Source organism: Muscardinus avellanarius, assembly GCF_963383645.1.
Source record: "Muscardinus avellanarius genome assembly, chromosome: 13".
In the NCBI taxonomy this organism is placed as follows: Eukaryota; Metazoa; Chordata; class Mammalia; order Rodentia; family Gliridae; genus Muscardinus; species Muscardinus avellanarius.
The window spans coordinates 91,891,254-91,916,951 of NC_137799.1; the positions used below are offsets into that span (position 1 = coordinate 91,891,254).

Sequence of the window (25,698 nt, forward strand, 5' to 3'; positions counted from 1 at the left end):
TTATTAAATAGTGATTTTGTGAGAGAAATACTAAGTTTTGTTGCTATACAAGAACATAATTATTCATTTTTTGTATAGGAAGATTTTCAGTCAATGACATATGGATTTAAAATGGCTAACAGTGTGACAGATCTTCGGGTTACAGGTAAAACCATTTATAAACATAATTCACAAGTTTTGTGTTTTGAGCTGTTTTCCTTTACAAGCTTGCTCTTTCTCTTTCTAGGCATGCTAAAAGATGTGGAGGATGACATGCAAAGAAGAGTAAAGGTATATATATATATCTCCCCCATTTGGTGTAGGGCGTTGAAATTCTTCTAAATGTCAGATTCGCTACCTAATTATAAGTAGCTAATATAAGTCAGGTGTGGTGCCACACACCTGTAATTGCAGTACTCGGGAGGCTGAGAGAGGAGGATTGTAGGTTTGTGGCCAGCCTCAGCACTTAGCAAGGCTCTGTTTCCAAATAAAAAATAAAATAGGGCTGAGGGTGTAGCTCAGAGCGATAATGGCCCTGGCTTCCATCCCTTATACTAGAATAAATAAATGTACTAGAATAAATAAATAAATAGCGAATATAGGTAGAACCATCTCTCTCCTTTATATGTTCTGCCTTTTTTGTAATGACTTTGAGAACTAATAGAGGAGTTGCTGATAATGTCATTTTCAGATTTTGAAAACTTAGCCCTCTCAGTTCTTTTGGGTTTTTGCCAGTGTTTTAGACTTTCAGTATGCTATTTTAAGAATAGTATTTACCCCACTGGGGTTTTAAGGTAATCAAAGGTAGACTGTCTTCACCTTTGTATCTTGTGTAGAGCAGGCGAGCTCAGTACATGGTGACACTACAGACCTGAGGAAGCCTTCTCAGTGGCATCCTTCCACTATATGACCCTGGTGGTCTGCTTCTTACAGATTCAGAGGGGGACATGTTACGTTTCTACTGTTATTTTATAATTGTATAATGGTATGGCTGTCAAACTTTATTATATATTTATTTACTTACTTTTTTTTGAGGTACTGGGGATGGAACCCAGGGGTATTCTACCTCTAAACTACACCCCCAGCCTTATTTTTTTTACTCTTATTTTGAAACAGGGTCTCACTGAGTTTCAAAGTGCCTAAGTATTAGCTGAGGCTGTCCTCAAACCACTGTCCTCCTGTCTCAGCCTCCCAAATGCTGGGATTATATGCATGCACCACCAGCCTGGCTACTTACTTATTTTGGTGTGTGGTACTGGGTCTACCTCTGAGCTACACCCCTTCAGCCCTTATTTTTATTTTTATTTTGAAATGGTCTTGCTAAGTTGATGAGTCTCACTTTTTGCTGAGGTTGTCCTCAAGCCTGAGATCTTCCTGCCTCCGATTCCAAGTACTGGGTTACAGGTGCGCCACCATGCCTGGCTTGTTTTCTTTTCATTTTTATAGTTATTCACCAATTAGGCAATTAAACACACAATACCCCACTTACAGGTGAGGAAAATATAGCTCAAAGAAATAAGCTGACTTAGTCTTACTTAAGTGTGCCTACTTATGAGAGGCAGCTCCGCGGCTAGAACTCTACTTCCCAGTTCTTCCTGTGCTAATATCCCTGTAATTCAGTAAAACAGTCAGCTGTAACTATTGTATTGATGAGATGTTTTGCATTGTAGTGCATTAGTGTTGACCATGCAGCTTTCTTTTTATGATGTGATTTTTTTAAAGGTTGCTACTTTTTAAAAAATACTTAATTTTGAGAGTATCAGGAGCTTCAGTTAATAGATCCCTTTAAAGGAAACTAGTACTGTGTGCTTATTGAAATAGCTTTTACTATTTCAATGCCTAATTGTTTTGATCATTTTAATTTATATCAAAGTGAACTTTCTGTATATAACATTAATAGGAGAGAAATAAATCCTGGACATGACTTTTTTTCCCCAGATATTTTTCCTAAAAATAGATTTTTATGTATACTCATTAAATTAACATGGTACTCTCTTTACCTTGTATATTTATAATGAAGTACTTCTCCAGAATTGTATTTGTTTTAATTTACCTTTTTTAAAATTTTAGAGTACTCGAAGTCGACAAGGAGAAGAAAGAGATCCAGAAGTTGAACTAGAAGTAATTGAACTTATTTTCTGGTAGATAATATCAGAGAAGTCTACCTCTTAATATTATAGTTTTATGAACTGCGTTATAATTTATGGAAGCCCTTTTTAAGGTATTTCTTTAAGAATTGGACATTGCAAGGGACTTTACTTCCCTTGTATTTATTTTGATAAAATGATAATACCACTCTTTGAAATACATGATTTCAAAACTCTCCAATATTCCTGTGAGGTAGGAAGAAAAATACCAATCTTTTACAGATGACATAGCTAAGCTTGGCAAAGAACTTCCCACTATCAAAAATTGCTGAGCTTATGTGAAGATGCTCTGCTTATAATACTGTTTAATCCTTCTTTTAAAAATGCTAATTAAATCACTTTTAGATAATAATGCAACTTTAGACTTAGGAAAAATTGTTCCAGTTGCTATAGAAACATTTCTACTTCAGAATAATAGGTTTTGATTTATTATGTTTTCTGCAGCTCATATTTTAGGATTTAAAAACCTGGAAGTATACAGTAGTAAGTTATTGACATTGAGATCAAGGAGTTAAAATAATATATTTTAACGTGAGATTCCTTTGCTGGGGAATTGTGTGTTCTAACTTTTAGTCTTCTCTTGTTTTTTCAGCACCAGCAGTGTTTAGCAGTGTTCAGCAGAGTGAAGTTCACTCGTGTGTTATTGACAGTGCTTATAGCCTTTACTAAGAAAGAGGTAAGGGCGTTCATGTAGTGTCACTTGTCTGTTTTAGGGATTGCTGGATGGAATCCCTTATTGAAGACATGGGCATATCATGGGATAGAATATGAAATTCGTATCACTGCTCAAGAAAATCTCCTAAGATTCCTCGGACCCTAAATACACTGAATGCTGACCTGATGCCAAGCCCTCAGCATTCTGTGTATTTACACCAGGGTCACAGTAATAATTTTCTTGAGAAGTGATACCAGTTTTATGTTCTGTAATATGTCTACTTTTGTTGTCGATTTAAAAGTAACATTTTATATTACATTTTAGTAGTAGAAACTGAAATCCCTTGTGGATTATCATATTTTGTGGATTGAAAAGGAGAAAATAAAAATGAGAATTTTAGGTAGGCCTGTTCAGTTAATAAATAGTTAACTGTTGGATTTGCATAGAATAAAAAAACAGGTCCCAGACGGTATTTTTCGGTATTTTTTCTTGTGTGTATTTTTGCATGGACACAGTCAATTACAGGCAGATTTGTAAATCATAGATGATGAGTAGATCTATGTTACTGTTGATCTAACTACTAGAGTTCCGTATTTTCCTGCTTTATTTTTCTTCCCCACATATTGGTGAACATACCAGAAATGGTGGGACAATAAGATTAATATTAGAACTGCCATGGTTACAAATGCCTATAAACCCAGTACTAGGGAGGCCAGAATAGGATTGCAGGTTCCAGGACAGCCTCAGCAACTTAACAAGACACTGTTTCAAATAAAATGAAAAAAAAAAAAAAAAAGAAAAGCCAAGTGTGTTGGTGTGTGCCTGTAATCCTTGAACTTGGGAGGCTGAGACAGGAGGATCACAGGTTTACTAGCCTCAGCAACTTAGCAAGGACCCCTGCAACTTACTGAGACCATGTTTCAAGTAAAAAGTAAAATAGGGCTGGGGGTGTAGCTCAGAGGCTGACTGTCCCTGGGTTCAATGCCCAGTACCACAGAATAAATAATTAGGAAAAAGAGTGTGTGTGTGTGGGGGGGTGTAGCTCAGAGGTAGAATGTCCCTGGGGTTCAATTTCTAGTACCAAAAAAAAAAAAAGATTAGTACAGTAAACTTGAAGTGTTTCCTAATTTTTTAAATAGATCCTCTAATATAGAAAAGTGAAGGCAAAAAACAATTGTATCCTAGCAGGATCTGGGCATCCTCTATGGAGAGAATAATTTGTAAAAACCAGTATCATTGCAGTAGGCACTTAATTTCATTATTGTTTATAGGATTTTCCTATTTAATGTATATCTTTCAGTGAAAGAATATGTAAGAATGTTTTTGGTGATTTGTTTGCTAGACCAGTGCTGTTGCAGAAGCTCAAAAATTGATGGTTCAAGCAGCAGATCTTCTTTCTGCCATTCACAATTCATTGCATCATGGCATCCAGGCCCAGAACGACACCACAAAAGGAGGTAATTGCCCATTTTGCGCTTGCTTTTTTTTCCTGTAAAATATATCGTATTTGATGTGAAATTTTATTTTAAGTTAGTCTGTCTGGACCTTGGAAGATTTTCTCCAAAGACTTAAAAGAGAATATTTTGAGAGCCGGGCATGGTGGCGCACGCTTGTAATCCCCGCACTTGGGAGGCAGAGACAGGAGGATCGCGCAGGTTCGGAGCCAGCCGTGTGCGCTGGCTTAGGAGACCCTGTTTCCAAATAGAAATGTAAAAATGGGTCTGGGAGTGTAGCCCGGAGGTAGAAGGGCTTCCAGGAACTCCAGTACCACAAAAAAAAAAAAAAAAAAAGGAGAATATTTTGGGCTCTTTGTAAGTTATTTTAGACTGAAAACAGTATTGTAGAACTTGTCTTTCTACTCTGTCTTACTGTCTGGACTTTGCACATGGTCCCTGTCTTGCATTCCTGCTGTGATGTCAGCACTGCTTCAGTTCCCTGCCCTTGTGCTCCGTGGTCTGAGAGGTCGTCACCTCTTGTGCACTCCACCCTCACTCCTGTAGGTAGGCCTAGGTGTCCTGGCTGCCGCCGTGTTGACCCCACACATACCTCTGTTAAGATACTGCATTGTTTTTATTCCTCCTGTTTATCTTTCTAGCTGATGTGACTGCTCTTCTGCAGGGCCTGTGTCATTTGTGTATTTTTAGTGTGGCATGTTGTTGGCGTTCATATTTATGAAATATGCCTTAAAAGAATAGTGTACTTTTGTTGTAAATTTTTCATCCAGGTGAACATTTTAGATACTATGTAGCAACTCTGATTATCCTTAAAAGTCATTAAAATGAAATGTTATTTATATTCTTTAGGCTAGTGTTTCCCACTTGTTGGTCTTATGGCCAGGAAGACAATATTGACTGATTCCCACCCTTTTCCTTTCTACCCCTTCTCTTTTAGGGATGGGAGTCTCTTTTGTGAATTTTATTTAAACATTACAAAGTGGAGCAGTCCAGAGGTGATTGTGTTAGAAAATCAATATTCTCATAATCTCTGTTTCTAGTAAGTGTAGTAAATGTGTAGTAGTGCGTTCACACTTTTTCCCAGGAGGGGGAAATAGTTGATGAGATGTGTGACAGGATGGCATTTTATAACCATGGGACATTGAGCAAAAGGCAGCTCTGATGGATAGCAACCTATGGATGTGTTTACAGAGAGGTGCAGAATATCCACAACTCTTAGAGACCTGGAAGTCTAGTACAAGAATACTTTCTATGAAACTAGTGTGTAATAGATGACTGCAAAATAATTTGTCAGTTTGTGTAGTGAAGATATTAGTGGTACAGAGAAAGTTTTCCAGAGTATTGAAGTGCAGTGCTCCTTTCCCCATAACTGACTACTGTGGGCTCTTCTGCTCTGTGTCTTCAGTCACGTAAACAGGAGGATAAAAACTGCCACAGGATCATTAGTACTTACAGCTTATAGCTTCTTTCTGTTTCAGATCACTGTTAAAAAAAATTCAGCTGGGCATATGTTCTCTACTATTTCTCTGATTTTATAGTTTTTTGACAAACTTCAGGAAAACTATTTCCATAAAACTAGCTTGAGCAAACCTTTTATAAAACATAATCTATGACTAAGCAAGTAAAAAATTTAAATTTATGAATTCTTAATCCTGTCCTTTGTTTTAGCTGGCTTAATTTAATTTTGTAATTATCCCCTAATTATATAAAAGTCTGTAATAAAGGCAATGCCTTCCTAATGTCTGTTCTAAGAAGAATGATAAGAAAACAATAGTGTAGATTAGTTTTTGTTTCAGATTACTTATTTTGCCTTCTGATTATTAGTATACCTCCGGCTAGTGACAGAATGCCTATATAAAGCTTGAAATTACTGTTCATTCATTTTAATTTCTCGCTGAAATAGTATATAATGTGTAGGATTTTGAAAGTAGAAGGAATCTGACTTGATCTAAGAATTACTTGCTGGTGGGTTTATTCAGTGAATGTTAATATCAAGATGCAGAAGTGGTTTGGGAGGTGGATGAGAGGATAGCACAGAGAAAATTTATTTCTTGATGTGACGAGATGGGGCAGTCCTAGTATAGTCAATATTTTACTTTGGAAAATAGAAAACAAATTTTGAAGTCATTTTTGTAAGCATGTATTGAAACTTAGGGATAATGTGATTACTCATGGTTGCTGGATTCAGAAACTTGGGTTATACCTTTGTTGAAAGAACAAAGGACAGAGAATCGGTTAAGCTAATAACTGCTTTTTGTTCTCTCTCGAATTTTATACTTCTTATATCTGTAGAGTAACATAAAAATGGCATTAACACTGGGCATGGTGGTGCATGCTTATAATTCTAGTACTTAGGAGGCTGAGACAAGAGGATCACAGGTTTGATACCAGCCTCAGCAACTTAGCAAGACTCCCAGCAACATAGCATGACCCTGTTTCAAAACAAAAAATGAAAGTGCTGAGGGTATAGCTCAGAAGTAGAATAATGCCCCAGGGAATGGACTCCAGTACCACATTACACACAAAAGGCATTCAGATCATCTCTTGCAATAAGGCTTTCCAGGTACCACTTCTCCAAATATAGTTCTCTGCCGTATCTTCTTGTAGTTCTCTGTGAGTTCTAGTTTACCCATTAGATGGCCACCATCAACAGTTGCTCATGGGAATAAACAATGTTTTTCAATTTAAAGCTATCTGGGGCCAGGTGTGATGGGACACACTTGTAATCCCAGCATTTGGGAGGCTGAGACAGAAGGATTGCGGTTTGAGGCCAGCCTCAGCTACTTTTTAAGGTCTTTTGCAATTCAGTGAGACCCTGTTTCAAAATAAAGAATAAAAAATAGGACTGGGGGTGCCTCCCAGAGGTAGAATGCCCCTGGGTTCCATCTCCAGTATCTCTCACACACAAAAGCTGTCTGGGGCCAGGTGTGGTGGCGTACGCTTATAATCCCTGCATTTCCCAGCATTGGGGAGACTGAGACAGGGGGATTGAGGTTCGCAGGCTGCCTCAGTTACTTAGTGAGCCCTCTGCAACTTAGACCCTGTTTCAAAATAAAGAATAAAAAATAGGACCAAGGAGGGGGGACAGCTTGGAGGTAGAATACCCTTGAGTTCCATCCCCAGTACTGCAAAAAATAAATAGATAAATAAATAAATAACGTCTGGTTAAAGTTGGTAGGTTAGTGGCAGTGGTCCAGCTGTTGAAGAGTGTAAAAACGTGCAGTTGGTAGATTAAGCAGATGCATTTACCTCCTGAAACCCCAGAGAAACAATGAAGATAGGGAAAAAAAAAAAAAAAACAGACATGAGGAAAAGTGCAGGAAAGGAGACAGTAGCAGCAAAAATTAGAAACTATAAAATAAAACGACACATCGTCATCTCCAAATACTAGAATTCTCAGCCTCACTGATAGGCAAAGCCTCCGGCAGCCCATCTTCTTCATGGATCCCTTTAAAGGCTCCATCACTAGTATGTTACCAGGAGGTAAGGATGAGAGTTAAGGTAAAGACAGGAGAACTGGTTGAAAATGTGTTCAGAAGCAGAGGTTTTCTCCATCTTGTTGGGTGACTTCTTTAACCTCAGAATACTAAACGTTTACAGGCCATAGTAAGGAACAGAGGCATTCTGGCTTGAGGGGATATGAGACACAGTTGAAGAGAAAGAAAGCGAGCATCTAAGTACGGAACGGGACGGCCCCCGTGCTTCTGGCTATGGGATGCCAAGGCCATTGCCTCAGAAGTCCAAGGCCACACTGCGCAGCTTAGTGAGACCCTGCCTCAAAAAACAAGAGGGCGCCGAGCACGCTTGTCATCCCCGTGCTTGGGAGGCAGAGGCAGGAGGATCTCGCGGGTTCGAATCAGCCTCAGCTACTTTAGTGAGGCTCTCAGCAACTTAGTTAGACGCCGTTTCCAAATAAAATATAAAATATGTCTGGGAGTGTACCCTGAAGGTAGAAAGCCTCCCTCCCTTACATCCCTAGTACCGCAAATAGGGCGGTGGAGGTGGAGGGGGCTGTAGCCATAGCTCAGTGGCAGAAGGCCCCTGGGTCCCTTCAGTCCACTTTATTAAGAGGAAACAAAACTTCCTAGAATAAAATGATACAGATATCTAGATTGAAGGAGCCAGTAAGCTGGGAATATGGCTCAGTTTTATGTGTAAGGCCCTAGGTTCAGTCCCCAGAACCACAGAAAAATAATAGTGAGTCCACAAATGTTTTTATTCTGTTATTACAAAGTAAGAGAGGGACAGTAAAGAGTCACCCAGCACAGACAGGATGAAAATTGTTTTGGTTTTTGTTTGGTTTCATTTGCAGTGTTGGGGATTGAACACAGAGCCATGTACATACTAGACAAGCACTCTACCACTGAGCTGCACTCCCAGCTCTGAAAATAAGCCTTTCCCTCAAGGCATTGAATAATGAAGTTACAAACTGTAACAGTAAATAAAAGGCCCTCAGGTTTGAAAGAGACAAAAGCAAGTTACAAGACAAGACCACACTCCTCACAGGCCTCAGCAGCAGCGGTGGAAGCAGCCATCGGTGAAGCAGACCACGCTTCCTGCATCTCAGTGCCTAGTGATCAGGATCGCGGGTGCTGGATGGACAGAGGAGGAAATATGTCAGTGGCATAGAACAGAATTGAGTCCCAGAAATGAAACATCATGTTTATGGTCAGGTGGAAGAAGCAGATCATAAAAGGCCACATTTTATGTGATGTCCATTTAAATGTCCAGAACTGATCAGCTCAGGGAGGCATAAGGTAGATTCGTAGTTCTTTAGGATTGTGGGCGGAGGTGGATATGTGAGAAACTGACTGCTGATGGGTGCAAAGTTTCTTCCTGGAGTGATGAAAATTTTCTAACTTTGTGGCGATAGTTTCAAAACTCTGATTATACTAAAAACCATAGAATGGTATAATGTAAATAGGTTACTTATAGGGTTTGTTAATTGTATCTCAGAGTTGTGGGTAAAAGAAAATCACTGGAGTAATCTTTTCAAATTTTTGAGGGGAAATGGTTTCTAATATAAAAACATTTTGAGGAAGGAATTTTAGGCAATTAAATAGTCTCAGAATATTTACTTCCCCCCAAAATTTGGAAGATACAGTCCACTAAAACAAGGCAATAAATGAAGAAAAAGGAAAGCATGGAATTAACATGAAAATAATGAAGGAAATCCCTAGGATGGTGGTAAAGGGAAATCACAGACAACAGCCATACACCATGTATGGAGGCCCAGTCTGGATGTAGACTCACAAAACTGAGGGAAGATGTCCTACAAGAAATGCAGGCTTCCCTTGGTATCTAAAGGGTTTGGTTCCAGGAACCCCTGTGGTAACCAAAATCCTTGGCTGTTCATGTCTCTTCTGTAAAATGGCACGGGATAGCTGGGCACAGTAGTTGCACGCTGTAGTCCCAGTACTTGGGAGGCTCAGGCAGGGGGATCACAGGTTCATGGCCAGCCTCGACAACTTAGCAAAGCTTTTTGCAACTTTGTGAAACCCTGTTTCAAAGTAAAAAATAGAATAGACCTTGGGGGTATCTTCAGAAGTGGAATGCCCAGGGTTCAGTCCCCAGTACTGCATGCACCACACCCCCCCCAAAGGGCATAGTGTTGGCATATAAGCTATGCATATTCTCTCTTAGATTTAAGATCACTAGTAATACCTAACAACGTAAATGCTATATGGTGTATTTTTTAAGGGATTTGACAAAAGTCTGTTCGTGCTCAGTACACATACAAACATCGTATATGTACTGCACAGTCACTGGCTGTTGAACCCTCGAAACTGAAATCTGCAAACACAGAGGACTGACCCACATTTACAAGAAATTGAGGGAATTTGCAAATGGTTTGTGGTTGAATTAAGTGTTAAGAAACAAAACAAAAATGAAACAAAAGTTTGCCTAGATGTGAATATCATTTAACCAAAACAGTGCATGTGTTGAATATTAGTCATAACCAGAAGTTTAACTATATTGTTAAGTGAGGGGATAGAAGTGCATATATGTATTAGATATGCTTGGAATACTTTGTCCTGAGTAATATTTTCTCCTTTGACTGGCTTTCCATCCTTTTGGTCTTTCCTTAGTCCTCACTTCCAGTAGTTCTTTCCTCTAATTTTTCAATGGGCTAGGTGTTCTTGTTGCATCCTGGTATAGCCACAGTAAATTATAATTACTGACTGTATTGTCTAGGTGAGTGGTTCTCTGTTGGGCCCACCCAGGGACGTGTGGCTTAGGTACGTATTTCAGTTCACAACTGGGGCAGTGGTACGAGTAGCATCCAGTGAGAAGAGGTCAAGGGTTCTTCGGGATGCCTTATAGTGTGAAAGGACAGCTGAACTAGTTTCAGAAATCAGTACTGGTTAGCGGGTTATTTTGGTGTGGGAGTGTGTGTTTTACTGGAGATTGAGCCAGGGGACATTCACTTTGAGCTGTATATGCCTAGCCCTCTTTTATTTTTTATTTTGAAACAAGGTCTTCACTAAGTTGCTGAGTGTCTCATTTAATTCCTGAGGCTGACCTGCAGTTCTCCTGTCTCAGCCTCCCAAGTACTGAGATTACAGGCATGTACCATCATGCTTGACTTGATATTGTTTTATACTGTACTTTTGAGTTTGTATAATAATGTACAGAATATATTGTATTCGTTGTTCATTTCCCCCTAGTATTTACTCTTTTCTTTGCTAATAAAGGTTTTTATGAGTGAGTATTGTCCATTTCATCTTCTACTTGTGGTATAGAGACGAAAAAAATCTGTGTATCAAGAATGCAGTAGCTGGGCACAATGGTGCACATCTATAATCCTAGTACTTGGGAGGCTGAGACAGGAGGATCACAGGTTCAAAGACAGCTTCATCAACTTAGTGAGGCCCTCTGAGACCCTGTTTCAGAATAAAAAATAAAATTGGGCTGGGGCTGTCGCTCTAAGGAAGAGTGCTTTTAGACTCAATCTCTAATCTCTCTCTCACACACACACACACACACACCTAAAAAACTAGGTGTGGTAGCACATACTTGTAATCCCAGTACTTGGGAGGCTATAATGGGAAGATAGCTCAGTGGTAGAATCTCCTTGGGTCCAGTTCCTAGTGCCACCAAAATAAATTTAAAAGAATATTAATGGGTAATAATTTTAGATGAGTGTTAGAATGCTTTGAGGAACAGTAAGGAAAATGTACTATTTAAGTATTTGGATACGTGCATTTGTCAGTAAAGTTCAAAACCTGTTTATGTTGTTGTGGTCAAGAAGCTTCTATAGCATTGTTGCTGCTACTTTTACTGCGTTAAATGAAGTATTAAAATCAGAACTTAAAATTTTATTTAAAAAGACTGGTAGCAGTCTTTTTTTTTCTTTCCTTTGTTTTTGTACTGGGGATTAAACCCAAGGACCTTCTACCTCCGAGCTACACTCCAGCCCTTAATCTTATATTTATTTGTTTGTTTGTTTGTTTGTTTATTTATTTTTGTGTGTGGTATGTGTGGTACTGAGGATGGAATCCAGGAGCATTCTATCCTAGAGCTGCATCTCTAGTCCTGTTTTTATTCGTCTTAACTAAGTTTTGGAGGGCCTAAGTTGCTTGCCTCAAACCTGTGATTCTCCTGTATCAGCCTCTCAAGTACTGGGATTACAAGAATGCACCATCACACCTGGCTCCCTAGCCCTTTTTAAATTTTTGTTCTGAAATAGGGTCGCACTATGTTGCTGAGTCTTGCTAAGTCCTGAGACTGGTCTTGAACCTGTGATCCTCCTGTCTCAGCCTCCTACTTACTGGGGTTACAGGCATGTGCCACCACACCTGGTTTCCATTTTATTTCAGGTGTGTTTCGTATTTTGTGATTCAGTAAACATATTCAGTACCTGTTAGGGGCTGGGTGTTTGGGACGCAAGCCACTTGTTTTCATAAGGTCTGAAAGGGACCTAAGGATCTAGTTCAGTGATAACTTCAGGTAGTATTTAGTATATGATCAGGGAGAAGAACTGAAGCTATATCAAGTTTTCCAGGCTAAAAATAAAAGGTATGTTTTACAGGTAGAGAAAATAATTTGTGTAATTTATGGGTCACTGTGTTTACTTATAGTTTATGGTGCTTAGGGAATGGTAAAAGATGATTTTCAGAAAAAAATGAAACCAGAACTCTTGATACAGATATAAATATGAAAATACATTAAAGAATTTTATTAAGCTCATTTATGAGATATAACTGGTTTGCCTTTTTTTTGCCATTGGGGATTGAATCCAGGGGTTCTCCGCCACTGATTCACACCCTTGGTCCTTTAAAAGACGTTTGTTTTGATTTAGCGCCTCCCTAAACTGTCCAGGCTGCCTTGAGGTTGGAGCCTCCTTCCTCAGCCTCTTGACTCACTGAGATTGCAGACGTGCACCGCTGCACCCAGCTATCTAATGAAAACAATTGTGTTTTAACCCAGGGGCATTCTACCTCTGAGCTACACCCCCAGTCCTATTTTTTATTCTTTATTTTGAAACAGGGCCTCACTAAGTAGCAGAGGCTGGTCAGGAACCCTCGATCGTCTTGTTTCAGCTTCCCCAGGCCTGGGATTACACGTGTGTGCCACCATGCCTGGCTTCAAATGAAAAACAACAAACATTTTATGGAGTGATGCACTGGTGAAATATACTGCAAGTGGGCACTCAGAATTGGAAATTCTACCAGTCAGATGGAATTTTCTATTAATTACTTACAATTGATAGGTTTGTAAAGTAGTTCCCATAGAATAAATTTGACAGTGCATAATTTTATGTTGGAGTTTGCTAAAATGTTTGTTTGTTCTGTATGAGTCGAAGGAAATTGTAGAGCACTTGTCAGTACAGTCCCAGAGAATCTGTATTGTATAGGATAGGGAGTGAAAAGTTTGGAGTGAGGAAATGGAGTCAGGCTGTATTTCAGGTAGAACAGTTGAAGCAGCCCGTGTAAGATCAACTTAATGGAGGAGCAGTCACTGCCGTTAGACTGTTGTAGGGGCACTAAGAGTGAAGAGCGGACAGATACGGTAGACATTAGATAGAGTCCTCAGGTGATACTAAGTGAGGAGATGAGGCAGCGAGAAGAGAATAGTGGGTTTGTGTTTTTTTGGGTTTTACTCGAAAAGGGAACATATGGAGAGGGAAAATGTTAGCGGGAAGATTTTTTTTTTTTTTTACATATCCCTTTTGAGATGATTTGGGATATCAAGGTAGAATTTCATTTATGCAGTTAAAAATTATAGACTTTCCAAGAAGAAAGATGGTGAGCTAAGGATTTTAGTCTGGTATTCATCAGTTATATTGGAACTTACATAAATGTAAGTCACACCAGGAAGAAGTTAATGTGGAGAAGAGGAAGAAGTCTAAGAACCTTAGGAAACACCTTTGTTCAAAGAATCCTAAAGAAGAGTCATAGTGTAAGCCTCAGGAATGTTGTTATAATTGGGCTGTCAGTTCTTCTTTGAATTCTTAGTAATAAATTTTGTTCAGCTTTCATTTATCTTTCATTGGCATCTGAAACTGTTAACTTTGAATCTAAAACATAAAGTGACTTCTGACATCCTCATTTTAAATTTCAAGTCGAGAAAGACCTTATTTGGAGCTTTCTACTAACTGAGAAGTGAGATCTCTAGCAGAAAATGAGAAAAAAGAATTCACCCTCAGGTCTCTTTAAAACATTGTGGATTTCTATAATCACATCTCGGCATCAAATGCATTCAGGGCTCACTGGGACCTGGGGGCTGCTCTGCTCTTTGGTATTATTATGTAGCTAAATTTGAGTTGATACTCTTCTTCAGTAATGGAAGGGAAGAAGAGCTGACATTTTTGTTGTTGGTACTGGGGATTGAACCCAGGGGCATTCTTCCTCTGAGTTCTACCCCCAGTCGGTTGCACTAAGTTGTTGAGGCTGGCCTCCAACCGCACATCGCCACAGCTGGCTACCTACATTTGGTATGTGTGTCCCCATTTTACATTTCTTCACAATTACATGGTTTAATGGGACAGTTTCTCCTTTTTGAGAAACTATATTAAACCTGTATTACCACATTCTTGGCATGGAGTTTTTCATCACAACCACCATCATATAGGTAGGAAGTACAATTTTGAAGTTATTGAGTTTGCTTATTTCATTTAAGAAAAATGTGTATGTAGGCATATTGGTGTTATAGATTATAAAATCCATTTATAAGATTTTGTGTTTAGGATTTATTTAGAGGTATCTTTGAAACTGGCATTTTTCTTTTTATATTTAATAGTAGTTACAGTTTAAAATTCAAAGAAACATTGAAAATTTTTTTCCCCTTTCTTTTTTCCTTTTAGATCATCCAATTATGATGGGTTTTGAGCCCCTTGTTAACCAGAGGCTACTTCCACCTACCTTCCCTCGATATGCAAAAATAATTAAAAGGGAAGAAATGGTCAACTATTTTGCAAGATTAATAGATAGAATAAAAACTGTCTGTGAGGTTGTGAATCTAACAAATTTACATTGTATCCTGGTAAGTACAAATCTCTTTTCTGGAGTCTAATTTTTGTTTAATAATAATTTATCATTTTTTAGAAACTGGCTGTCTGAAGGATAAATAATAATAAGTAATGCTTACCTATTTTCTCTGATAGCTAAAAAATTCATTGAGTGTGTGTATATACATATGTATGTGTATATATATATCAATATTATATTTAATTTTTTTGTGGTACTAGGAGTGGAACCCAGAGGCTTTCTACCTCTGGGCTATACTCCCAGACCTTTTTTTAATATTTTATTTGGAAACAGGGTCTCACTAAGTTGCTGAGAGCCTCATTAAGTAGCTGAGGCTGGCTTCGAACCCGTGCAATCCTCCTGTCTCAGCCTCCCAAGCGCGAGGATTACAAGCGTGCGCCACCACGCCCGGCTATATTTAATCTTAGTAAAGGTTTTATACTATTCATTCTAGAGATTAAGGAACTAAATTCATTTTAGAGATGAAGGAACTAAATACCTTGCAGGTTAGGTATTTCACTCAAGGTTTTAAGAATAGGGCTTGAACCCTGGATTCTGACTTTAAAACCTTTTTACAGGGATGTGTATATGTGTGTTTGTGCATATATTCATATGTGCATATTTTTGCATAAAAAATAGGATCATGGTGTTTGGTAAACAGTCACCTAGTTTTAATCACTAACCTGTTAATGGACATTTTCCTTTTCATATCAACAAATAAACATACCTGTATTATTTTAATGACTGATACTCAAGTCTTCCATTACAGGTTGTTGTTTTTGGCTCATCTTTATATTATGTGTTTCTTTCCCCCTTAAGATAAGTTTCTAAAAAATGAAATTGCTGGCTGAAAGGGTATGTACTTTTTTTTTTTTTTTTTTTTTCCCCCCCGGTACTGGGGATGGAACCCAGGGGCATTTTGCCTTCGAGCTATACGTATACCCAGCCCTATTCTTTTTATTTTTATTTTTGAGAAACGGTCTCACTGAGTTGCAAAGGGCCTCATTTAGTAGCTGAAGTTGTCCGTAATCTGCAATCCTCCTGTTTCAGCCTCCTGGATGCTGGGATTACAAGCGTGCACCACCACGCTTGGCTGGGTATCCACATTTTTTAAGCTTCTGTGACTGGTTTATGTGATTTTTTTTGGGGGGGGGGGACCCAGAGGCTTTCTACCTCTGGGCTACACAACCAGACCTATTTTATAGTTTATTTGTAAACAGGGTCTCACTACGTTGTTGAGAGCCTCACTAAGTAGCTGAGGCTGGCTAAGTAGTTGAGAGCCTCACTAAGTAGCTGAACCTGCTCAATCCCGTCTCAGCCTCCCAAGTACTGGAATTACAAGTGTGTGTCACCACGCCTTGCGTGATTTTTTTTTTTAATATTTTAAAATATAGAGAAACAGGGCTTATTTTAAGAACATTAGCCAAGTGTGGTGGTGCATTCCTGTAATCCTAGTACCTGAGAGGCTGAAACAGGAGGATCCCAGGTTGGAGGACAGCCTCAGCAAGTAGTTAGACACTCACCAACCTAGCAAGACGCTGTTTCAGAATAAAAGTAAAATAGGTCTGGGGGTGTAGCTTGAAATAAGGATGCCCCTTGCTTCAATCCCCAGTGCCCCTCACACACACAATAACATTTAAACATTCAAGGATAGAGCTTTTTACTGTAAAGGTAAAACGGCTTATATAAGTTAGTAAGAAGCTAGAAAATATGCAAGATCATGCTGTTTTCTTAGGACGGAAGTACGCTAAGTGCATACACCAGCATTTGACTTACAGATTTGCGTCCTCAGGCACATAATTCCCAGCCTCTGTTCATTTTTTCTGTGCAGCCTTCCTTTGTGGTTGCAGGTTGCCACTATACTCTGTTCCTCGAGGCCGCAGGGATCTAGTTAGATCCCAGCGCCAGCTGAACTAAATATATTACTAAGAATTCAAAGTAGAACTGACAGCCCAACTTAGCAAGACTATCAGCAACCTAGTCAGATCCTATTTCAAAATAAAACATAAAAAGGGCTGGGGCTGTATAGCTCAGAGGTAGAATGCCTCCGGGTTCAATCCCTGGCACACAAAAACAAAAACAAAAACACACGTTCCTCTCCTAGTAATTCATTTAGAAGTACAGTAATTTGCCGGGCGTGGTAGTGCGCGCTTGCAATCCCCGCGCTTGGGAGGCGGAAACAGGAGGATCATGCAGGTTCAAAGCCAGCTACGCTGGCTTAAGAGACCCTGTTTCCAGCCAGGCATGGTAATAGATGTCCCTTGGGTTGAGGCTCTGGTAGTACAAGAGAAACTTGGTAGATTTTGGTAAAATATCCATTTAAACTTGGAGGTCATGAGTTTGGGAATAAGTATAGAAATAAAAGCAGATAAGGGGCATTCATACTTGAGATGAAGAAGAGAAGCTAATAAAAGCTAGAATGAATGATCATAAAGATAGCAAGCATAATTGAAAAGTATAGACTCTCCTCTAAAAGAGGAGAGAATTGTTGGGCGTGGTGGCACACACTAGTAATAATCCCAGCATTTGGGAGACTGAGACTGGAGGATTGCAGTTCACAGACAGCCTCAGTTACTTAGTGAGGCCTGTCACAACTTAGACCCTGTTTCAGAAATAAAAAGGGCTTGAAGTGTTGGTCAAGGTACAATGCCTCTGGGTTCCATCCCAAGAACTGCAAAAAAAAAAAAAAAAAAAAGAATTTACAGTGTAGTGCTTGAAAAGGTCAAGTCATGAGGTGGTAAACAGGGGCCTTTGTACTTCAAGGAGAAAAAGAAAACTTTTTTTTGTTGTTAAGCTAGGGAGCCGGACACCATCATGCATCCCTGTAATCTAAGTACTTAAGTACTTAGAGGCTGAGATAGGAGGATTGCAGGTTTAAGGCCAGCCTCAGCAACTTAGTAAAACCCTCTTTGAGAATAAAGGCTAGGAGTATCAAATAATATAGGTACACACATGCATACTAGGGAGACTTAAGGAGCTTCTTCCTTTCTCACCTTTTTCTACTCCTGGCTTCCCCTTCTTTTTCTCCCCTTTCCCAGCACTCTCCCCAACTTGTGTTAAGTGCTTTACATATAGAGACGAGGAGTGCCCTCGTTCAGTAGCGTTGCTTTACATATAGAGACGAGGAGTGCCCTCGTTCAGTAGCGTTGCTTTACATATAGAGACAAGGAGTGCCCTCGTTCAGTAGCGTTGCTTTACATATAGAGACAAGGAGTGCCCTTGTTCAGTAGCGTTGCCTTTCTGGGATGGAGATGGACGGCTCTGAGTTACTGATGAGTGAGGACAGGGCTGCCCACCCTGACTGACAGCAGGCGTTTCCCACAGGGTAGCCATCTGGGTGACTCTGTCTCTTTCCAGGAGAGGAGCCTGTAAGTCCTATTTATTTTTCACTGGCAGCCTGAGGCAGTGCCAATGGTTTAGGTGTCCCCAAGCCTAGAGACCTATCTTTAACAATCTGCAATCCAAATATTAAAATATGTACATTTTAACTACAAATTGGAAGTATGCAGAGAAATATGATTATCATAAAGGTGATGAATTATCACTATCTGTAGATGTTAATATTCCAGTGAACTTTGTAATCTTTCTTCCCTTCTGTGCAAGTCTGTATCTTGGTTTTTACACAGTCAGAAACAGTCAGTAATGAGAGTCCAGTTGACCTGGTTACTAAAGTTCTACCATTATATAGTTAATTATTATTGATGTTATTTTTATGATATACAAATGTATATTGGTATCCATACAATTCTATTATTGTTCAACTTTAGGCTCTATAATTATCTCATATCTTTTATATAATTATAGAAATGATCTTTATCATATTTTAACTAGTAATATGTCATTTCTGAAAATTATATCTGCAAACATTTTTAATCTTTAATCTATTGTTACTGTCTTTTCTCTATTAGGATTTTTTCTGTGAATTTAGTGAACAATCACCGTGTGTTCTTTCAAGATCTTTGTTACAAGTAAGTTTCACTTAGTATCAAAATTCCTCTCTAAATTATATGTGTAGTGACATGATTTTATTGACTGAAGAGCTGAAGATAGATGCTTTTAAAGGATATCACAGCTGGACATAGGTGCCCACACATGTAATCCCAGTACTTGGGAGGCTAAGACAGGAAAAGTCACAGGTTTCAAGGCAGCTTTAGCAGCTTAGTGAGAATCTCAGGAACTTAACAAGGTCCTGTTTCAAAATAAAAAGGGCTGCTGTATAGCTTGGAGTTAGAAGGCCGCTGGATTCAATTCCCAATACCAAAACAAAAATAGATATTCCACATTTAGTTTTAGACATTTATCAAGAACATGTCTTGGCCATAAAACCTTAATAATTATAAAACAAAGTGACCGTTTTAGGATTAAAGAGGTGACCAGTAGACAATATGTAGAAAGATCTCCAAATATCTAAAAATTAAACAACAGAATTCTAAGTAATTCACAAGTCAAAAACAAAGTTGTATTTGAAAATAAAAATATTTTTAACTGAATGAAAATGAAAATGTAACATGGGAATCTGTGGGATATAATGAAAGCAATTTTTACCTGGAAATTTATAGCATTGAATGTTTATATTTTAAAAAGAACAATTTGTTAATATTTTGAGCTCTCACTTAAACTAGAAAAAAAGATAAAATTACAGCAAGCAAAAAAGAGGAGAAAGAATCAGTAAAATATGAAAAATAGTTGATAAAACCAAATCAATCAAAAGTTGGTTCTTTAAAAATATCAATAAGTTTGATGAATCTCGAACCATACAGAATAAGAAAAAGAAAAGATATGGGCTAGGTGTGATGGCACACGCTTGTAATCCCAGCATTCAGGAGGCTGAGACCAGAGGATCGTGGTTGGCAGACAGCCTTAGCTACTTAGTGAGGCTCTTTGCAACTCACTGAGACCCTGTTACAAAATAAAAAATAGGATTGGGAGTGTAGCTTAGAGGGAGAATGCCCCTGGGTTCCATCCCCAGTACCACACACACACAAAAAAGATACAAATGATTAATGTCAAGAATGAAAAAAGCAACCAAGACATGGTGGTTTATGCTTATAATCCCAGTACTTGGGAGGCTGAGATGGGAGGATCTGGGATCACAGCAACCTCAGCTACTTAGTGAGGTCCTCTGCAACTTAGCGAGACCGACCCTGTTTCAAAATGAATAATATGGAGGAGGAGAAAATAGCGACTGTAAGACATAGCAAATCAACTACTGAGAAGGCAGTTCCCAGACAAAAAAAGTAGTGAAGATATATATGAATGAAAACAGAAAAGGGAACCACTGCAGAATAAAATCCAATAGTCAGAATGCGAGATCAGTAGCAAAGAGCCCAATCATGGGACTGACCTGCTGTGGTGGCCCAAGCCGCATCTGGCTTCACATTCCCAAGAAATCCTGGAAAGAAAACCACAGACTTGAGGCAATCTGTGGCAGAACTCTAACATCATAAGCGGCCAGCACCACACTTCAGGAATGGAGAAGAAGAGCCAAAAGCTCATGTGCTCATCAGAACTCGCCATGCACAGCCGCACCGGGGCCCACAGGACAGTAAGCTAACAGTGTTTCTCAGCAGAGCAGCCCCAGGGGCCCCTACAGGCTAAGTTTGGGTGGTACACCCTTGAGGTGATTAAGTTATAACCTACAGAGACACAGGAAAGGCCCAGAGCGCCCAGGGCACAGTATCATCACAGATTCACAGGGGGTTGCTCTGAGATTACATTGGACATCCTCTGCTGGTGCGAGTAGGGAGGTGCAGGCCCAGGTCTGGAAAGCACAGAGCCCTGTGCTCACACAGAACCCATTTAAGGTGACACCGCCACCCTGACACACAAAGCGGTGAGAAGCGAGAGAGGAGCACACACACTCATGAAGTGGGTTCAGAAACTGACAACAGGTTACGGAGCAAATGAGAGAGATTGAAACATGCTCCAGAATCTACTACAGTGACTAGACATTAAATGAGCCCTGTATGTGTAAGTTGGCACTATTGCTTTTCTTTCTCACTGTAACTTAGTTTTCTTTTTTCTTTTTTGGTTGGTTGGTTTTGTCTTCACTCTTGTTATTATTGTTAGGTTTTGTGGCTTGTTATTGTATTATGGATGTTTGTTTCTTCTCCCATTCCTTTTATAAACTTCCTCTGTCCTATCTACTCTCTTTTCTCAAAACTTTTTTTCTCTTTCTGTATCTCCTTGTTTTATATTCAAGCTATTTCATATTTCCATACCAAAATACTCCATAGTAACTATTAGAATCCTTCTGTATATTCAGTCTCTCATCTCAGCCAGACACTACCTTATAATACTTAGTCTTATTTAAGTTAATCAAATCCTCTACTTTATCCTATTCCTGTATCCATTCCCCCAGTTCCTCCCACCTCCCTGAACCCTCACCATTAGAAACAACACTACTCCCCTGTGCATGAACCTGCTGTCACCTCTAAATCCCTACGGTAAGATTGGATCAGAGAGGCGATCCACAGGAAAGGACAGCCAGACAATAAGGATGAACTAACCCCAGGAGCCTGCACGTCAAGGGTTAGGAAATGCATCGGTCACACCGCTGAGACGACTCTTTATAAAGGTAGAGGAGACAGAATACCTGACCTTACACCTGAAACCTATCAATGCCAGCTTAAGAGCAAGCAGAAGGAACTCCAGAGAAACACATTATTGACGATCTACAAATGGAACAATAGTGGAGTGATAGTAGAAACAGTCTTTAGGGTTAATCTCAAAAGGTGAGCGGCAGCTGGAACTATCTCTTCCAACAGCAATCTAGAACAGCACCTATCAGGGATGACTCACAAAATACCAACAAAAACATTAATGTGAGAATTCTGAAGCTATGAGAATGAGGAACGGTGAGGAAATAAGGGAAATCATGAATACTGACCTACACGAAATGCAAGAAAAAGAATTCCAAATCCTGATCTTCAGTATGATGAAAAGCCTCACAGTAAATATACAGGAAATTGAGACGTTAAGAAACAATCCGAGGACTTCCGGGAAGATGGCGACTGAGAAAAGCGGGGCTTAAGAGCCCCGCTAACAACCAATCTCCATTACCACAAAATCAGCGCCTTTCATAGCCAGAAAACACCATCACCAGAGAAACAAAAAAATCACCAGGCTCCAGAGAGAAAGCGGACTGAGAACAGAGCTCAGAGCCACAGAGGAGATACACCGGCCTCACGCCCGAGGACGCGGCAGCAGTGCCATACTGCCGGCGGCAACGGTGAATTCACCGGATGGCTACAGCAAGCCGAGGTGAGCCGCTGCGGAACAGCCAGGCGGGATCTTTCGGCGCAGGGAGCATCTAAAGCTCCCAGTGGCTGAGCTCAGCACACGCTGCAGGGACTCAGAGTGGAACTCAAAACCAAGAAGAAATACACCAGCCTCACGGCCGAGGGCGTAGCAGTGGCGCCATATTGCCACCAGCGGCAGCAGGAGCGAATTCACCGAGTCCAGTACGACTACATCTGCGTACTCAAGAACAGTGAGTCAAATTGCGGGCCACAGAGGAGAAATCCCAGTACTGCACTCCCAGGGACTTGACCCAGTGGGGGAGGGGTGGTGGCAGAGATATCACACCATAGGAGAACGTGCAACCTGGCACCCCCCATAGTTTAAAGCAGCCTCTATCGACCCCCTGGGTCGGAAACTCTGTGATACAACCCAGTAAAGGAGTAGTGGGGTCTGAGATACCACAGACTCGAGATCCACAGCACCTTAAGCTAAGTCATAGTGACCCAAGGGAAGAACCCAGAGAAGGCACAAACTTCCGAATCATGGGAAAGAGGAATAACACTGGAGCAATGAATGCCCACAACCCCACAACATCAGAACCCGATAAAACTGAAAATCAGAGATTTCTAGAAGATCAAATGAGGAAAATAACTGTAGAAATAATAGAGGTGCTTCGAAAAGAACTCAGAGAGAGCCAAAAAGAGATAAAGGATGCAATTAATGAAGTAAAGGCTTCAATTCAAAGCACAAACAACCGATTAGACCACATGGAGAACAGAATCTCGCTCTTAGAAGATGATCATTCCAAAAATGAACGCATAGTTTCTAATCTAGGAAAAAATATCCGACAGCAGGAATCTGACATTGAAGAAATATGGGCCCATTTTAAGAGAGCTAACCTAAGAATAATTGGAATAGAGGAGGGAAAAGAAAGTGAAACCAAAGGGATCAACAATCTTTTCAAGGAAGTAATAGCAGAAAATTTTCCAAACATAGAGCAAGAGGTTGATACACAGGTCCAGGAAACTTATAGAACTCCCTTTAGACAGGATCGGAGAAGAGGATCCCCACGCCACATAATTGTCAAAATGACCAATGTGGAAGCCAAGCAGAGAATCTTAAAGGCAACAAAAACAAAGGGCCAAGTGACATTCAGAGGCAAACCAATTAGAATCACTCCAGACTTCCCAAACCAAGTCATGAGAGCCAGAAGGGCTTGGAGTAACATATTGCAAACTCTGAAAGAAAACAACTTCCAGCCAAAAATTTCCTATCCAGCAAAACTTTCTATCAAATTAGATGGAAAAATAAGCTTCCATGACAAACAGAAACTGAAGGAATTTATGTCTTCAAAACCAGCGCTAGAGAAAATACTCAAAGAGATTAACTACAAAGAAGAAATAGGTAATACACACCAGAACCAGAGAAACAAGATTTTCCATCCAACAGACAACTAAGATTGGTTATCTGTGGAGATTCATTATTTATGTTAGTCTTTTACCTATCTCCAAATTGTATTGTTTGCCTTTATTGTTGTTAATTTTTAGGATTTTTAGTTGGAATATTAATATACCTTCAGATATAGCATTTGGAAATATTTTATCCAATTCTATTAGTAACTTTTAACTCTGTTTACATTGTCTTTGGATATACAATATGTTTTTTATTTTTTAGGGAGTTTGTATACTCTTCTGTTGCCTGTGCCATTGAAATCATATCCAAGAAATCACTGCCAATTTCAATGTTGTGAGGTTTTATGACCCAAATTTTCTCCTAAAAGTTTATAGTCTTTAGATTTATATTTAGGTCTTTTATCTATTTTGAGTTAATATTTGTATATGGGATTAGGTAAGGGTCCAATTTTATTCTTTTCCATGTAATTATTATTTTTCAACAATATTTAGTTAAAAGATTTTTATTTCCACCACCAAATGTTCGTGGAAACCTTGTCAAAAATAACTTGACAATATAGGGAAGAATTTAGCTCTAGGCTTTTATTTAACTTCAGTGGTTTATATATCTGCCTTTATAATAGTACTATACTGTTTCAATTATTGTAGCTTTATATGATTTGAAATCAGAAAATATCTGTCTTCTAGCTTTGTTCTTTTTCAAGATCGTTTTGGGTATCTAGAGTCCATATTCCATATTAGGATAGGTTTTTTTTCTGAAAAATAAATATATAAATATATGATAGTTTCACCTAAAAAAAATAGAAAAAAAATATTCTCTGGTAAGAAAGAAAGCAAAAAGAAATATTGAAATGTTATCTTTAAGTCATCAAAAGCTTGGTATCAGACAAATGAAACTGTTATGTGAAATTATCATTTTTAATTTTGGATAAATTGCTATAATACTAGATGTCAACCACTAAGCCAAGCATGGGAGGGAGGGATGAGGAGAGAATGGGGTGGGGAAATGATGGAGGCTGACTGGGCGATGTGTGCATGTATGTCTACAAAAGTTTGTATCCCACTATGATGTATGAATACAGTGCACCAATAAAATAAAAAAATAAATAAATAATGTGTAGGTTAACAAAAGAAAAAAGAAAGAAAGAAAGAATCCGAGGCCTAGAATGAAAGAGTCAATAAATGAAGACAGCCATAGAAAGAAATTCTGGAAGATTAGATGAAATGGAAAACAGAATATCACTGTTAGACCAGTTCATTCAAAACTGAAAGCACAGTCAACAACAGTATACAGAAGATATTATAACAACAGAACCTAAATATCCAACAACTGTAGGGCAATATGAAACATTCTAACTTACTGGATGAAAGGCATTGAAGAAGGGACAGAAGCACAGACCAAGGGTATCCGCAATCTCTTCAGAGAAATAATTTCAGAGAATTTTTCAAACATGGAAAGTCTTGGATATCCACATACAGGAAACATACAGAATATCATTAATAAAAGATTAAAGAGGGATCTTTGATTCCTCATGCCATGTAATAATTGAAATGACCAACATAGAGGCTAAGGAAAAAATTGTAAAAGCAGTGAGAACAAAAAAATGGGTGACATTCAGGGGCAAAACAATAAAAATCACTTTAGACTTTACAACCCAAGTCATGAATGCCAGAGAGATTGGTATGATGTAATCCAGACTCTGGAAGAAAACAGCTTCGAATCAAACTGCCATATTCAGCAAGGTTATTATTCAGAATTGATGGAGAAATAAAAGCATTTCAAGATAAGCAGAATCTCAAAAAATTCATGAATACTAAAGCCAGAACTAGAAAAGATATTTTAAAAAATCATAAAGAAGAAAAAAGCACAATTCAGGACGAGAGATGAATTTAATCAGCAGGGCAATTAAACAAAGAACATTATAGCAAACAATATAGAACACAAACGAACGTAACAAAAATAATACCTCAATAGCACTGAGCATCATCATACAACATCTGCCAAAATCTGTAAGACACTTTGAAGGCAGAATGAAGAGGAAAGTTTATACATTGAGTGCCCACTTAAGAACAGAGTCATCAAATAAACAACCTAATAATACATCTCAAGGACCTAGAAAAACAGCAGCAGTCTAATCCAAAAGATGAAAATCAGAGCAGAAATTAATGAAATAGAGACTAACCAATTCAGACAATCAACAAAACAAAAAGCTAGTTCTTTGAAAAGATTGATTGACAAACTCGTGGCCAACCTAACCAGAAGAGAGAATCAACTTAAGTAAAATCAGAAAAAGGACACAATGGGGAAATTCAAAGGATTATCAGAAACTGTTTTGAAAA

At 39.0% G+C, this 25,698-nt stretch overlaps 1 protein-coding gene across 2 annotated transcripts in view; it reads left to right on the forward strand.

Moving 5' to 3' along the window:
• Window positions 1-25,698, forward strand: part of NAA35 (N-alpha-acetyltransferase 35, NatC auxiliary subunit) — a gene marked incomplete at both ends in the record, with an annotated part of 73,742 nt that overhangs the window by 27,356 nt on the left and 20,688 nt on the right. Inside the window, 7 exons of one of the 2 annotated variants that reach the window (XM_080709205.1) lie at window positions 79-145; window positions 227-270; window positions 2,050-2,100; window positions 2,719-2,802; window positions 4,124-4,238; window positions 14,542-14,720; window positions 18,613-18,672. In XM_080709205.1, coding sequence (XP_080565331.1) covers window positions 79-145; window positions 227-270; window positions 2,050-2,100; window positions 2,719-2,802; window positions 4,124-4,238; window positions 14,542-14,720; window positions 18,613-18,672 — 600 coding nt within the window. The remainder of the gene's footprint in view (window positions 1-78; window positions 146-226; window positions 271-2,049; window positions 2,101-2,718; window positions 2,803-4,123; window positions 4,239-14,541; window positions 14,721-18,612; window positions 18,673-25,698) is intronic. The other variant, XM_080709206.1, reaches the window with a different exon arrangement.